Consider the following 16,740-nt stretch of genomic DNA (forward strand, 5'->3'; position numbering starts at 1 on the left):
AACTTTAAACAAATACATAAAAATTTGAGAGATAAAACACAATTAAAACAAAACATGTAACCAGATAAAGCCTAATTTCGATTTAACGAAAAACTTCGGTTTACCTTTGAAGATCCGTCCCAGACCTCGGAAATCCATTTGGTCAGAGCAGTTGAACACAACCACGTATTTGCCAAGAGCTTTCCCCATGTCCTTCGTGGTTTCTGTCTTCCCTGTGCCAGCTGGACCTGCAGGAGCTCCTCCCATGCTCATCCCAAGAGCCTGGGCCAGGGTGATGTAACATCTGGAGGAAAATGACAAACATCTCGATAAAAATTAATAAAAAAACTGTCAACTTTGCTACTTCAGTAAAATTACAAACCTTACAAGTGTTCTAAAATAGTAGAGATAGTACGTTATGCCCAGATAGCAAAATCTGTCGTTTACATTGATTCAGCGTCTGCTGACCGGCAATATAATCAATGGTCATATCATTCACGGACGAGATCTGCAATTGCTGAAAGAAAAAGATGCAGAGATTCTTGAAAGCTATACTGTACTATAACCAAAGGTGTTGGTTTGGAAAAATCTGTACCTGTCAGTCAAAGGTGTAATGACAAGCCTTTCTGCGATGCCCAGGAATTCATTCTGGTAGATGAAGTCCACGTTGGTGATACAAGCCATGGTTTTGTCGCGGTCTTCGTCGAAGTAAAATCGACATTGTTTTTGCCATTCAAAATCTGCAGGACTCTTGATGTGCATTTTGACCTAAGCAAGAGCAGAGACTCGTTTCAAACATTAACCTCATCCCTGATCGACATACAATTTGTATTTTACAGTTTTAAGGGGCAAAAATGACTTTTTATATTGCAATAATTAAAGCATTTAATTGTTCACAATCAAAATGCCTTCAAAATTTAAAATACGTACGTAACAAGCATTTTACAGCCTCTTTAAAATTTAGCAATTTTCGGGAAACTACAAGCAGTGAGTTTGACACAAATCAAGTGCAAGATAGGCTAACTCGTTTTTATTACGTTTGCCTACAATGGAAACAGGTAAGATTCTATATAAGCAAATCTAATCCCCTCACCAAGTCGTCGAAAATGTCTCTCTGGTGGACATGGATGGTGATCAGTGTCTCGTATTTTATTCGCTCCGCTTTCGTCAAGTCTTTTGTTGTCATAGCGATCAAGGTGTTGAGGAGTTCCAGAAAAGTCTGGTTTGTAGTTTGCATGACTTTTTTGTCGAATTTTGCGTTCATAAGAGCTTCTGTGGCATCTCGGGTCCACAACATTTGAAGTCCAAGCACACCAACCTATTTTTAAAAATATTTTTGGTCAATAATCTCAAGATAACATTTAAAGATGAAAAGTTAAAATAAAGTGAGGAGGTTCAGCAGGTTTGCTTGTTTTATGAAGCTGTTATGACGAAGTAGCGTTGGAGTGGCAACTGCGCATAACATTTATCAAAACACACTCTGCTGAAAGCACTTTTCCAACAAAAAACATGTAATGAAAAAGTTATGCAACATTTTGGTGGTACCAGGCTTAGGTCCAATAGTTGAAATTGTAGACTAAGCAAAATAATGCAAAATGGCCGGAATTCGTGTCATGGAGATTGTCAAAGGACAAAATCAAGCATGTTCTTAAGTGTCTTGACAAAACATAGACGGGTGTTTTTTGGAGGAGCCGAATCGACCTCCTTTCGATCCAGAAGCTCTAACCAACATAAACCAACAGTGACGCAAACAAAAACCTTGTACTAGATCTGAAAGATTAGGGGTAGAAAAGTTATCAAAAGTGTACAAAAAGCAAGCAAGGATTTTAAAATTGACAAAGTAATAGGACAATATACCAACCTGCGCAGGAAAGGTGTTAAGAAAATCGATGAGCATAAAGCTTGGATCTTGAATTGCCATAAACGCTGTTCTGATGACTCCATGCACGGACAAACGGGACTTGTCCAACAGATGTTGCAACCAGACTTCCACGTTTCCTTCAGCTAGCACAGGCTGCACGAGATCTATCGTCTCTCCTTCTTTGGAGGAGATTGCCAAGATGCGATCATAAAACTAAAAGTAAAAGAAAAAATTAAATATGAAGACTTTCACCTCTCTTGTAGAACTTGAAACCAGCTAGCAGTGTTCAGTTCAAACATTACATTTAGTTGGAATGGAAATAGTTTTGTTTCATAGCTACAGTACAGTATGATATAGGCTTGTCGTCGTCGTCGGCTCCAGCTGGTGTCCGAGCATTGGTTGCTTCTTCAAATCAAATTTGGCTGTGGATGGTGATTTTGTATGTGGCTTTGGAGGCCCAGTCTATGACGGAAAAGACGTGGGCAAAAGTCACATTGTATGGAGGGTGGGGGACGTGGTAGTACCATGATAGCCTATAGGACGTGCCATGATATAGGCTACCGTTTTAACAACAGTATGTTGCGTCTGCACTGTTTCTGAAAGGATTAAGTGCGAAAAGTACCGATGTATACAGAAGGTCTTTTTCAAAAAAAAAGATCTTAAAGTGCCCCTGACAGGTTGGATCCAAGTATAGTAACTTTTTAAAGCATTTCCTAGCGCAGAATTACACTTAACGAACTTTTTAATCTTAACCTCGTAGCTCGACTGGTTGGGGCGTAATTTAATCAAACGACTGCTCCGCAGCGCCACCACAGGCGAAACTCCATATTCCTCTGCTCTGGGACGACTTTGGTGGTATTACGTCATCCTAAGTGGACGTCGTTAGCAACGGATGAAACAAACGCTTCCTAGATGTAATTGGTGGATCACAGTTTGGTCGGAGTTGGTACAAGCGGTTGCTTTTTTCGAAGATTTATTATTTTTTGCAGTTTAATAAAACTGTACTGGATACGTTCCTACAAAACCTAAAATATACTTGAAGTAAAAAATGAAGAAATCGTACGAATCATCATTCATATTTAATTCATCATCACTATTCAAAAATAAATAAAAGTTCTCTTTCTCTCTCATAATGTGCCTTCAGTTGGCCATTGAAATCCTGTGTAACGGCCATCTGGATCTGGAAAATTGTTTCGGATTCGCCAAACAATGCATGACGGCATCACAATCCGATTGTTGCTTCCTAGAGCATCACCTTGTAGTATACACTCCAACACATGCCTGTAGGCATTTTTACTTGAGTGGTATTAACAAAACCATCTTCAGTGAAGTGAACATATCCGACTAGTTTTGTATGGCCCATCCCACTTTCGAACACTTAAAGAAAACTTTGACCATTTTCTTCTCAGTACCTTGTTTTGTGGGAAAGTAGGAAAAGAAAGCACACGGTCTTTGTCACTGACAATGTCACATAAACAGCAATTTGTAGGCATTGCCTCAAGCATAAATTAAAGGTACTGTTTGTGAGATACTGTTGTTACACTGCAAATGGCTATAGCCAGATTAGGACAAATAAAAAAGTATTAAAATTGTAGCCCTATGAAACTGAAATTTCAATTGAATTGAGATGCTGTTTGATAAAAGTAAACTCAACCTATTTGATCGAAACCTGGTAATAATAATAAGTTCACTTTTTCATTTCGGTAATTCTTAATTTGCACATGCTTTAGACCAGAGGCGTGCAACATACGGCCCGCGGGCCAGAGCACGGCCCGCGGTACCCATTTACGTGGCCCGCACATTCTTCATCAAGTAGCCTATTATTTTTAAATACTTTTCACTGTTAGATCGGAAGATGTTGTTATTTGTAACGTCATGATTAGCATTATTGACTTTTAGCATTATTACATCATTAGCATTATTGTTGCGTCATTAGTAAGCGTTCTAGAAAACCGCCTTGTTCTTCTGGCAATGATTCAGTAACATAAATCTTACTTTATGGGTGCAGTGTGGTGAATATATTAATATTTATTCTACAAAAAGCTTAGCATAGTAAAAATGTCTAAAAGTAAGAAAAGGAAGGTTGATTATGAAAGGCGGAAGTTCAACAATGAGTGGTGTATAAATTACTTCGTTGTTCAACACAATCTAGATGTTGTTTGCCTGATTTGTCAAAACACCATAGCAGTAATGAAAGAGTACAATATCAAGCGACACTACTGTGCAAAACACTCTGCTAATTATGATAGCATTGTGGGTCAATTACGGGTTGACAAAATGCAGCAGTTGAAAAAGTCTTTGAGCAAACAGCAAGAGGTATTTCACGGTTACAAGAAAGACATTGAGCTTGTTACAAAACTGATCTTCAAGATATCTGAAACTCAATGTGTAACTTGATTGTGTGTACTTTTCCATTAAATAAATTGTTCATATAAATTCATGTGTTATTCGATAGACTGGCCCTCAGCATCATTATAATTGTACGTTGTGGCCCATTGCGATAAACAGTTGCACGCCCCTGCTTTAGACTAACAGAGCCCCACACATTCACGTTTTGCAGTAGCCGTACCATACTTTACCAAGTCATCACAGAGAAAGAATGTATCCTTCCGCTTACTGTGACGTCACAGCGGTGTTGCCGTTTTTATTTTCGCAATTGAATGAGTGCCAGATTCGCCGATGTCAACGAAAGTTTGCAAGCGTGTAATTTAGTAGCCTGTTGATATTTTTTACGATTTGCTGGTCAGGGAAGTTTGTTAGTGTCATCTTTTTGGTATCTTAGGTAAATTTAGCGAATTTATTTACCTGTCAGAGGCACTTTAATTATCATACGCGCGATATATCATTGTCTTATTTTCGGTGCGGTAGATTGTAGGATTTTCACGTAAGTTTCATTTAAATCCAGTTACTCAGCATCGTTGAGATTTTTATATTTTTTAAAGTTGCAAATAAAATTTAACTTTTGTTGGATAGTACTTCACGGCAGCCTATCACGCTGGAAGTTAAACCACGGATATGGCAACTAATAACTGAAATCGTACTTAACCTAACCGCACTTTCCTAGACTTCATGTCTATCACGAATCTGTAGTTTAATACCGAGGCCGCAACCATGACAGGTCGATCCTACCTTGTCGTGAAAGCGGACAGTCTTGATGTTGTCAAACACATTCAGCAAATGAGACTGGATGGTATGAGAGTCGCTTGCTTGACCGAGAATCTCCAGCAATGCAGGATCGGAGACGAAGAAAAATCGCGGAAATAAAAGCCGCTTTTTCTCCAAGTACCTGCACGCGTAAACCCAACGTAAAGCAACGTCTACTACCAGAAATTTAAAACGAAATCAGCAAGGATGTTATTGATAAAATGACACCCTGTTGGTGAGAGCCAGAAATCAATTATTATTTCAAATTCTAATTTTTATGCGGCACCTTCGACGGTGTAAACGGCAATTATATTGGTCAGTGATACACAAAACTACAGTAGAACTATACCAATGTATTTCAAACAATAAATATTATCAACAGTACAAAAAGTGCTCAATGCCAAGCAAAACAGCCAAGTAGAGGGAATTACATCAAGTAATAGTCATAAAAACGTTGACAGCCTGTTTTACACTTATTGGGATCTTCAGAAGGTTCTTATTCAAATAATATTTCCAATGTTTTTTATGTAGCCTACAATCGTCAGTTCTCCAGTGGTCAAATCATTAACAAAGTGAATGCAACTCAAATGGAATCATCATTTTCAGCAAAACGTCGTCATAAATTGAAACCGCTAAACATCACAGTGGTACCGTTACACATAACATATCAAGCCGATTAAAAACGGTACTAAACTTCATATCATCACGTACCCAGTCAATGATTTCTGACAAAGTTCAAGCTGTTCCAGCAAATGAGGCAACAATTGCTGCATTGTCTCGTCCCCAACGCAGCATTGGACGACTTTGGCAGTCTCGTGTGCTCTGGTCATGATACGCACCCAAGACTTGTCAATATTCGAAAACCGTTTTGCTTCCTAAACATGAATCAAACCGATCACGATGAAACGATAAAACCGATCACGATGAAATCGTAGTCCATCCCTGGCAGCAAATCAGTCACTTTTAACATTGATTCAACGTCTGCAGACGTTGAATCAATGTAAAAAACGACTGATTTGTTGTATGGGATGCGACATGTCGTCGCAGTGAAGCAAAAACGTCGCTAAATATCTTAGCCGTGTAAAGCGACAAAAACATGAGTAGTCTACTGTAGCCTACATAATTACTATTATTACTATTGAAAGAATCCATCTGCACACCTTTGGTAGTTGTTTTGCGATATCACCACCCACAAAGACAGCCTCCAAATAGACCCAGAGATTTTGCACCGTCATCCAATTTTCTATGATTTCTGTCGTATTCGTCAAGTTCTGCACCCACTTTTGAATGCGGGCGCGGAAAGGTGCGTTGTATCTGTAATGATCAATTCATAATAGTAATGATAATATTGACGATGATTAATAATAGACGTACTATGAGTGAGGTACAAGACAATAAGGTTCTCGTTGCACTTGGCCAGCGACAAAACTGAAAGGCAGTGTTGCCAGTTCTTTTCTCTCGGCCGCTTTTTTCAGTAACAGCATTCACTCAATTCATCACACCCTGCTGGATGTAGACAAGATCACAGTGTTTTCAACTTAGCCTGGTGTCGAACCAGGGTCATGTGGCTGGAAGCCAAGCGCCTACCCCACTCAGGCATTGTTATTTAAACAAATAAATAGTAATTACTTAGTGATAGATTAGAAATAATAATGTAATAAAATTAATAATATTATCATCGGCAATATAACTAAAACGTTGAGATTTAAGCAACACTAAAGCCTAGAAAGATACAAACAGCATTTAGAAACAATGCAGTAGTAGGTGACAGATTTTAGAGTTGACTATCATCAAACATTCGTGAACGAAACATTTCTTGAACTGGATCCTAGTATAGAATAAAAATCTTACACGCATAAACAGCACATTGAGTACAAGCGAAAATTGGATCTGGTTGCTACAACAGCGATTCAAGGTCCCAAGACAAAGCTACAGATTTGATTTGATGCTAAAGATTTCAAGAATAACTAATATTTATTGAACACTATTGTTATGATTATTGACTATTCTATTAACTAGACAGGCAGCAAATCAGTTGCCTTTCTCATTATTTGTTAAATCAATGCAAGCACAACTGATTTGCCGGCTGAAAAAGTGAGTACCATCACCTGTTGCTCATCAATGAACTGAGGATCATGAGACTGTCTTCGATAGCGGTCACAATCTCCCCTGTGTGGTCTCCCCTCAACAAGAGCTCGCCTCTGTTCTTGAATTGTGCGAATACAAACTCGTGGCTGTCCCATTCTTTAACCACCTGTTGTAGAATATAACAAAGGTCAATTTTATTTTAAAATGGTAGTGAGTGAGAAAATATGAACAAGGAAATCGATAATAAAAAAAAGTCAAATACGTTGACTTTATAAAAAAATCTATTTCTGATGTTGGAATGACAATAATTTGTGTTTAAAGGCAGAATTTGTTAATACAAAACGCTTTTCAACATACATAGAACTCCTTCACCAACAACAAACCTGCTTCAGTTTAGCTTCTATGTCTTTTTCTTTCACTGCAGCGATGCAAATGTCTTCAATGTCCTCCTTGAACTCCAGAAGAGGAGCTTCCATGATACCACGGAGAGTGAACGCTTCGTTCTCGATGTCAAAGGGATGTTGGGTCACCTGAGCAAACAGTAAAAGATAAATTAATATCATGATGCTCAATTGCACGGCGTTATTCAAGAAAAGTTAATGCGATTTTCGAAGCAAATGGAATAGGCTACTTTGTTGATGTAGCCTAGTTAAGTTATTTTCAATCTGATTAAAAATATATTAAAGTTATTGCCAAAAGTACGACGTCCACTAAATGATAAATGCAATTCACCTTTTATTTGTTTTTTTTCACGAGTCGACAACAAACTATCAGCAATTGTTTTCGTTGTTTTTTTTTAACACCATATCAAATAAGTTGTGCTTCTTTTGCTGGTCAACCACCCCAAAGGAGCTATCTCGTTCAGATTTCGAAGCATTTTTTGCACTATTTCATACCGCAGCTATCCTGTCCCAATGTCTTTCTTTCATCGCTTTGTTAGACATGAGTTCAAGCAATGGACAAGTTTCACTGAAATCATCGATCTTTTTCTTCAAGTCAAGGAAGGCTTGCCATTCTCTGAGAGCTCGTGGTAGCTTTCGGCATCTACGGGGAAAGAAGTTGACAACTGAAATCATAGCAACCACCAAAAGTTGCCACGTTACATCGTCTCAACGTGTAGCGACGTTAAAACGATGTAAACCGGAAATTTTGTTGGTTGAAGTTAAACCTGTTACAACAAAACGTCAAAAAGAAGACAAGTAATCATGAAATCCTTTCAAACAGTTTGAAGATTACAAAAACACTAACGAATGACACAAAACTAAAATATTGCTTACCGGTTTTGGAATTCACTCAATTCGTCATTGATTTTTTCAATGTCGATTTCCGACCACATGATGTCGTAGTAGCCGTTTACAGTTTCGATGACGTTGTTGTAGAGACCGTACAACTTCTGCAGAAGATTCAGTTGTCGACGAATTTCGTGAAGTTCTGGGTAGGGGGTCACTGGTAAGCCGAACAACTCCTCTCCTCCTGCAAAAGACAAATAAATTACATGTAAAATAAAAAGATAAAAAAGCGGTAATTTATAAAAAGGTAACCAATCTTTATTCCACTTTGATTTAATTTGTAACCAATTTACAATGCTACTGTGAATATTTAGAACGAGATAAAAAGTCGTTTTTTTTTCGTTGTAACAAAGCTATTTATATGACTAGCCGTGGCCTACGATATAACACGGCCGGATATCGTGCCGCGAAGAGAAAAAATTAGAGGGGTAACGCTTTGCGTCTGGCAACACTGTCAGTTCAATTTTCACCATTTAATTTCATTCTCTGAAGTTACTAAATTGTAGCCTAAACGTAAAGTGTTGATGTTGCAGCACAGCTCCTATAAAACCAAAGCTTTTAGAATGGTATCTGTTGCAAGAGTAGGCACTAGGTAGCACCAGTAATCATACACCATTTTAACATCTTTGGTCTTGTTAAAAACTTTGCTGTAGCCAGCAGTATCAATTTTGCTGACGAAACAGCAAATGTAATTCGGAGTGGCTATTTTTACCCACATATTGCCATGGTCACAATCAGGTTTTGCCAGAGTTAGGATTAAAGTTAGGATGGGTTAAGCTAAGGATCTTTTCCCAGGACTAAAAAAATTTCCAAAATACAAGTTTTGTTTTCAACAGCTTTGAACTTTTCTCAAATTAGGGCAGAATTCCTTATCTGGCAATGCTATTGAGCCATATCTAATCTAGTTTGAATTGCTGATTGGAGCAGCTTGTTAATGCTTGAAGATAAACAATAACAATAATATAGCGATAAGTTTTTGCACAGAAAATATTACTTAGCAATAGTGACTAACAGGTTAAGGTTTTAGTGCAGTGATGACACCACAGGGTAGACGTATATTGTGCTGCAGTACTAAGTTATGCTCTATGTTATAATCTGCAATAATGGGTAGGCATTACATTATTAGTCATTAGATTATTCAGTTTTGTGATGTGATCTAGGCCGTAGTCAGGATCGAGAGCAGCAATTAAATAGTTTGCATTTTTTCCAAAAATCCTTTTATTAACATTTAGTAATTTATTGTCAAATTTTTGAAAAATGTCCTTGTACAAAGCCCAGAAGCAACCAAACTAGAGGAAATTTTGGCTGATATTCCAAAAACCACTTGGTTATAACCAGTATATATATATTTGTCAAATGTCACTCACAAGGTTGAACAGACATAATCATGCACATTGAAATTTTTCTGTGGAAGTCAAGTGCCTCATTTTTGTCAATATAGCTACAGCCTTGGTTTAGATAGTTTATGTGCTTATACCTTAATTGTATATGCATATTAATTATAAAATATGTTTGTAGCTTAAGCAATATTTGGAATACCGTTAATCGGGGTGACTTTGACAGTCAGTGTGACTTTGACATTGGTTATCAAAGTCACACTGAACGTCAAAAATTGAACAATGGTGTCCAAAATTCTGTATAGTTGTGTTTTTATGATAGTAAATTTGTATTTTGTGTTGTCTTTGTAGATACTGATTAAGTTTGATAGTATACTGTAACAATTATGCCACGAGTCTACAAACGGAAAGCTGTGTCGAGGGGGTATCAAACTGCATATACTCAAGTAGACCTAGAAAATGCTGTACGGCAGGTGCAGAATGGACAATTGACCATTCATGCTGCATCGAAGCAGTTCAAAATACCATATGGAACGGTTTGGAACAAGACACGTCCAACAGTGAAACATGCAGGAAAACCAGGTGGACAATCAGTGTTATTGGCTGCTGAAGAGACAGCACTCGTAAAAGTCATCAACCACCTAACTGATTGGAAATTTCCATTATCGTCTTCTGACATTCGTTACCTACCTTGTACAAGATTATGTTAATCGACAAGGTAAAACCATAAAAATCTTCCGGGAAAACCTGCCTGGTTGGGACTGGCTAAAAAAAATTAAAGAACGTCAACATCTTTCTCAACGACTTGCTGACAATGTGAAGCCAAGCCGTGCTGAAATTAGTTCAACTGTCGTGAAAGAATATTTCAAAAACATTTATGAGGAACTGAATGGGGTAGAGCCCCAGAACGTGTACAATTATGATGAAACCAATGTAACAGACAATCCAGGGGCTAAACAGTGCATTGTGAGAAGAGGACTTCGAAGAGTGGAAAGACATCACACTCCAAGCAAGCCGTGAGCATGATGTTTTCTGCGGAAATGCAGTGGGAGAGTATCTCCCTCCGATGGTCGTGTATAAATCAAGGAATCTCTATGCTGGTTGGACGGAAGGTGGCCCTCCTGGTGCATTATACAATCACTCAGTTAGTGGTTGGTTTGATTCCACTACGTTTGAGGAGTGGTTCAAGTTGTTTCTGGACCATGTAAAGGAGAAGCCTTGGAAGAAAGTGCTTATTGGGGATAATTTGGCATCACATTTCAGTACACAGGTGATAGCTGATTGTGAAGAAAATGATATCAAGTTTATCAGTTTAGTACCCAATGCAACCCATCTACTTCAACCAATTGATGTTGCCGTATTTGGGCCAGTAAAGAAGATGTGGAGAAGGATACTGGAGGACTGGAGAAAGGAGAGCAGAGTGAGGGGCAGCATACCAAAGACCTTGTTTCCATCGCTTTTGAAACGACTGTGTAACCAGATGGAGGAGAAAAAGGAAAACCTTGCAGCTGGATTCAAGGCTTGCGGTCTAGTACCTCAGGATGAGCAGCAGGTGCTTAAGCGTCTCCCTGAAGCAAACAGCAATCCAACTGAGACAGTCCAAGAGACCCTGGGAGAAGTTGTGGCAAACATGTTGAAGGAGCACCTGTCTTCACCAGCAACAACACGTCAAAAACGTGGCTCCAAAGTAGCAGCAGGGAAGGCTTATACCGTACGTCTGAAGACATAGCTGCACAGAAAGAAATGTCGAAGATGCCATCTGGAACAGGATCTGGAAGTACCAGTAGTCAGAGAGGCAAGAAACGCAAGGTCATTGAAGTACCATCGAGTTCTGAAGAAGAAGATGAAAGCGAAAGTGACAATGACGGTAGCTGTGATACTTTGCCACATCGAATTTTTAAGTTTTGGCTGACCAGATTAGCAATTGAACCAAGCATATCAGCGTATGAGTACAATTTTATGTTGAATGCTTTTTAACGCATCATTATGTCCATAAATTGTTCAGTAATGTAAAATATTTTGTCTGTTAACCATTGTAAAGCTGTTAGTATATGCAACTTTGTGCAGAAAAGTTACCCCTCTAATTTTTTCTCTTCGCGGCACGATATCCGGCCGTGTTATATCGTAGGCCACGGACTAGCCTAAGCTCAGAAAAGCGAAAAAATTACAAAATCAAAGTTCGGTCTACGAGAGTATGGCTACTTCAAAATTTTCTCAACAACCACTTGATGCTAGCGTTATCGGATACAAGAACCAGACATTAAATACCGGTAATGAATAATTTATATTATTCATTACGAAATAGGGTGCCCATTTTCCTACCTGAGTAAGTGATGTATTTTCTCCAGATTGTATCAAATCGGTTCTGGAAGATGATGAGTCGGTCACTGGCTTCCTGGGGTGCAACTCCCTCCACCATTGGGCCATCCTGTAGAAAAATGTTAGCATCACTTTCATAATCAATCTTAGCACGATACTTGTGTTTAAAATCAAAAATATCGAGAATGGATTCACGTAAGATCACAATTCACAATATACAGTTTTACATGGTTTTAAGGCTTTACAACGGTGTGATGGCGCAGAGGACAAGACGCTCGCTTTCCAATCATGCAATCCTGGTTCGACTCCCGGCTTCAGCTGGTTGTTGAAAAACATCGCTCACCTCTACCCAGTAGATTGGGTGGGCGTAGTTGCTGAAGCAAAGGTGGCCGAGAGAAAGGAACTGGCCACCCTACTCTCGTTAGTGCCGATGAGTTAGTATTATGAGAACCTTATCATTTCATTCTCCAATGCTTGGATCAAGTATGAGACTCACCTTTACCTTCTACTTTTAAATCAGTAATTTTATGTTGGTATTCTGAATTTAACACGTCCTGCAGTGGGTATTTCATAGCCATACTAGGCTAGTCTACTTGTATCAATAGTGTGTAAGCCTACATTTTTTGCTAAAATCAAAAATTGGTTTAATATGTGATTGCATTTTTTCACAACTAACTTACTCTGTCGTAGTCAGTAAAGAGTGTTTTGCAATCTTCTTGGAACTGTGCAATGTTGCTGATGAGTTCCCCTCTGAAGTTTGGCTGAATCGCCCCTAGTTGGTGCTGGTAGTCACTGGCTTGACTAAGCACCCGCTCCCATGTGTAACGAAGCGTATCTACTCTCTCGGACTCATCTTTTTGCACGGAAAGATCGGACTTGTTCAAAATCGAATAACTGGCCTGAAAGTAGAACCGTAGATTGCTTTATAAAGTGAAGTTTTGGGAAATCGTTATCAAAAACATTAGTTCGCTTATAGTCCAAATCGGTAGCGTATTAAGCTATGAGCATTTTTTTGGCAAAACATTCTCAAATCGAACAAGAGGTTCTATGAGTATTGAGTAGTCTATGAGGATTACAAAGTCACATGCAAAGATATTTTTCCACAAGTGTACATTGTACAGACTTCAACTGCATATTGCATATAGGAGCAATGAGACCACGCTACGAAACCAATAAAAATTAAAAAAGGGTTAACTTTTTTAAGAAGACATTTGAAATGGAAAGTTTTGCTTCAAGATATGAGGTCGAAGCAAACGCGTTTTCCTGAGAAGGTAAACGAAAACATTTCAAGCGCAATGCTTCGATTTTGCATCTAAAATATGGCATTAAATCAGTATATTAACATCAACAATGTAACCGGTGACCATTCTTCAATTAATTAAGCTTCTCTTCCTTCTAAACAAAATTCTCTTTCTTCTTCTTCTTCTTCTACATAAGCTCCTCCCCCTCTTCTGTTTACATTCATTTGGGTTATTGCTCAATGCTCACTGACCGTGGCCAGTGAGGCAATTGCTTCTTTATCAGCGATGGTCCGCCCGGATAGCTCAGTTGGTTAGCGTGTGTCTTCGTGAACGAAGAATCTTCAAGATCAAGAGGCGCTGATTCGACTCTTGGAGTGTGCGCTTGAGCAACGTATTCTAAGGACTGCTCTCTTTCCAGCGGCATCTAATGGATGGAATAGTGCCCCGGCAACAAGACTTTAACAATCGGAAAAATTCACTCTGCCAATCTCGGTAACCGGTCCTGCATCAAAACTCAAAAGCCTCTACAAGTAGCCTATGTGACACTACCAGGAATAACCAATCAAGGCTTTGTCAGTCCTAGGATAAAGATTCAAAAACCAAATCATTCTATCATTAGAAATAAAGATGGCTAACAGAATTGACATTCAGATCAATACCAAAAGTACAAATATTACAACATTTGACGTTTCGTTTACCTCAACTGGTATGATGGACATGTCAATGTCGATCTGACGTTCTCTGATCTCCCGGAGGCTTCCCATCACGATCCGGATGTCATCAAGATCCTTGACCGGACGGCTCATCCTTTTCGTTACATCATCCATGAAAGCAAATATATCCTCCATCTGTGACCTGTACTTCGAGTTGCAATGCTTGCCGTAGAAAGCCATCCAATTCTTGCACTCGGTGACTAAGGACAGCTTTAGGTCCTCTGTGAATGAATTAAAATAAATACATTCTCAACGCATTGAAAATTAAAGTTATATTGAGTGGTGATGATATACTTGCAGTCGTTTGTTAATGGAATTTAGTATTAAAAAACGTACTGTAGAACAATCGTGGTTACAAGGCATTTTTGGAAAAATATCGTCACATAAAAATATTTTTGTTTATGGGAATCTTCATCCTCGGACTGAGCTTTTTGAGAGCTTAATCCTGGAAGTTTCGTGTACTTGTAAAAGCAGAAGCTTTGAACCACTGACGCAAGCTTGGTAACTGAGATCGACAGAGTGAAGTTTCCGATTATTATTGAAGTGTTGTTGTCTGTGAATTATTTCATCTACTACATGCCGCTACATGGAGAGCAGCAGCCCTTGAAATGCGTTGCGCAATCGCACACCCAAAGAATCAAGACCTCAGTATTGTAGGCCTCAGTATACATCATTTGGGTCTTTGATAATTAACTCCACGGGTTGTGCGGGGATCTATTTTAACGTTTTGCAGATTTTTCAAAAAAGTCTTAACACTTTCGCATTTTTTGTTTCATTTAATTTATATTTTCTTACCTGTGTACAAAGCTATTGATCCAACAACCAAGTACTCAGGTTCCCCGTTGATTTGGTCGATAAGCAACTTGTAAGAGAGGATGTGTTGCTCGAACTCATCAACACTCGGAGATCTATCAAAGAGTTCCTGCAACACTGTGTCCCTGTCCAGTTTCCATACGTGGTGGTAGCGCTCGAATTTGGCCAAAACATTGTGCACTTCCTGCAGTGAGACAAAAGATAGATAGTTCATACATGTTTCTCTAAAACGATATCCAGCTATATAAAAGCTCCATGCTGAAGAGTGAAGATTTCGTGCATGTTTTTCAATTTTGTTTTTGTTAAAATTAGTAACAATCAGAAACTGGGGGTGCAGGGGGTGCGACCGCAATTCTACAATTTGTCGAAGATTCGGGAAAGTTTGATAAACATTTGGGGAAAAATTTCATGCATGTTGTTTCACAAAACAGCATGTTTGCATAATCAAGGTGATTCTCTGCAATCAAATTAGTTGCATGTAAAGTTAGCGTATTCGTCTGAAAATGTGCATGTTTTAATTCATTTTATTTTGGAAATAATTTTGTTTGAGTTTGCAAGACTTTAGAAATAATTTTTAGCCTATTGAAGATAAGATATACCAAAATGATAAACTTTTGATCAGTTTTGTTTCTAAAATGATCGCAATTGTGGCTAAAAATACAGCAAACGCTCTATCTCCTTCAGCTGAAGATAATTAGAACTTAAATCACTAGTCAGACCATTTTACTTTGCCAGTTGAGTTGATGCAACTGCTGAGCTGACTTTGCAGCTTGTGGACGTCTTTGTTTTCTCTAACTTTTTTGTAGTAGTTCTTTGAAGGGCTCAGTATATCCAACGCTGCTGGCTGTGCTGACATCTCAACTAACGAAACCTTGCTCGAGGTCTTGCTTGAAACTGTTCTTGTCGTTGATCCAGCGACAAGAGACTTGGCAGTCACAACAGTCCCGGATCCCATCGTCAGTGCTGACATGGTCGATTCGGAAACGCTACTGAGACTGGAGACGCTGGTACGTCGTTTGTAGCTGTCGGCAAACAAACCACTTCTTTGGTTCTGAAACGCATTGATTTCAAGATAATAGCAAACAGCAAAGTGAGAACTTGAACGCGAAGTAAATCGTACATCAGTGACAATTTCAAAGAGCAAGAACGAAAAATTGAAAACTAAAATGCCAGTCAAAAAAGCTATCAAAATTATCGCAAACCCATAATTATAATGCTTGCTTACCACAGGTAACCGTTCTCTGCTCCACTGCGCCACCCCACGCATAACCAGCAACACATATTCTGCCGCACGAGTGATGGCAAGCTGAACTTCCTCAAGTCTCGGGCTCATGTTGATGGTGGGGATAGCAAGAACAGCGTTGGACTTCAAGAGCGGTACCAGGCGATGTTTTTCTTTGCTACTGTCTTGTGTGCTTGTATCAGCTGCATAAAAAATAAAGTCTTTATGATTCAGTCAAATCCTCTAATTACAACTCAACAAAAACTCTTTAAAAAATTTTCTTTTGGTATTGTGTAGTATAGATACCTAAAACCATGGACCTCGCTTTTTAGAAAATATTCCAGAAGACAAACTGTGTGTGATATTCCAGAAGACAAACTGTGTGCACACTATTTAGTGATGTGACAGTCTTATATTTAGACTCATAACGATCAGGTATTTTCCGAAAGTTAAGGAAGACATGTCTTCTCGTTCCCTTGAAAGTACGCTTCACATTGGCTACCAACGCTTTTGCAGTGCACCATTGCTGTTTGTTCATTTAAATTTTTGTTGTAAAAAAGATCTCTATCCTGAAACATACATATGAATCTCTGTAAACTTGGCGATATGATTCGTTTCCGTAATCCTTCAAGAGTTGCTTTGACAACTTTGAGCAAGGCTTCCAAATTCCTGTTGCTGAAGTATCCCAGGAGCTCTCTGGAAAAAATGAAATTAAAACATCGCAAATGCATTCA

General features: G+C 38.7%; 1 protein-coding gene and 1 pseudogene across 1 annotated transcript in view; one reads left to right on the forward strand and one right to left on the reverse strand.

The window, feature by feature from the left end:
* The window catches only part of LOC145787186 (dynein axonemal heavy chain 5-like), a 64,639-nt gene that overhangs the window by 27,619 nt on the left and 20,280 nt on the right, over nt 1-16,740 (reverse strand). Inside the window, exons 20-37 of the mRNA XM_082598909.1 lie at nt 16,587-16,702; nt 15,987-16,209; nt 15,512-15,806; nt 14,767-14,968; nt 13,957-14,192; nt 12,698-12,916; nt 12,021-12,126; nt 8,350-8,545; nt 7,969-8,116; nt 7,456-7,602; nt 7,093-7,238; nt 6,145-6,298; nt 5,696-5,859; nt 4,970-5,126; nt 1,841-2,053; nt 1,073-1,297; nt 575-747; nt 105-283 (exon numbers count right to left, since the gene is read on the reverse strand). Coding sequence (XP_082455035.1) covers nt 105-283; nt 575-747; nt 1,073-1,297; nt 1,841-2,053; nt 4,970-5,126; nt 5,696-5,859; nt 6,145-6,298; nt 7,093-7,238; nt 7,456-7,602; nt 7,969-8,116; nt 8,350-8,545; nt 12,021-12,126; nt 12,698-12,916; nt 13,957-14,192; nt 14,767-14,968; nt 15,512-15,806; nt 15,987-16,209; nt 16,587-16,702 — 3,299 coding nt within the window. The remainder of the gene's footprint in view (nt 1-104; nt 284-574; nt 748-1,072; nt 1,298-1,840; nt 2,054-4,969; nt 5,127-5,695; nt 5,860-6,144; nt 6,299-7,092; nt 7,239-7,455; nt 7,603-7,968; nt 8,117-8,349; nt 8,546-12,020; nt 12,127-12,697; nt 12,917-13,956; nt 14,193-14,766; nt 14,969-15,511; nt 15,807-15,986; nt 16,210-16,586; nt 16,703-16,740) is intronic.
* Nucleotides 10,085-11,675, forward strand: LOC145787850 (uncharacterized; annotated as a pseudogene).

The sequence above is a fragment of the Aplidium turbinatum genome, chromosome 18 (genome assembly GCF_918807975.1).
Source record: "Aplidium turbinatum chromosome 18, kaAplTurb1.1, whole genome shotgun sequence".
NCBI lineage: Eukaryota > Metazoa > Chordata > Ascidiacea > Aplousobranchia > Polyclinidae > Aplidium > Aplidium turbinatum.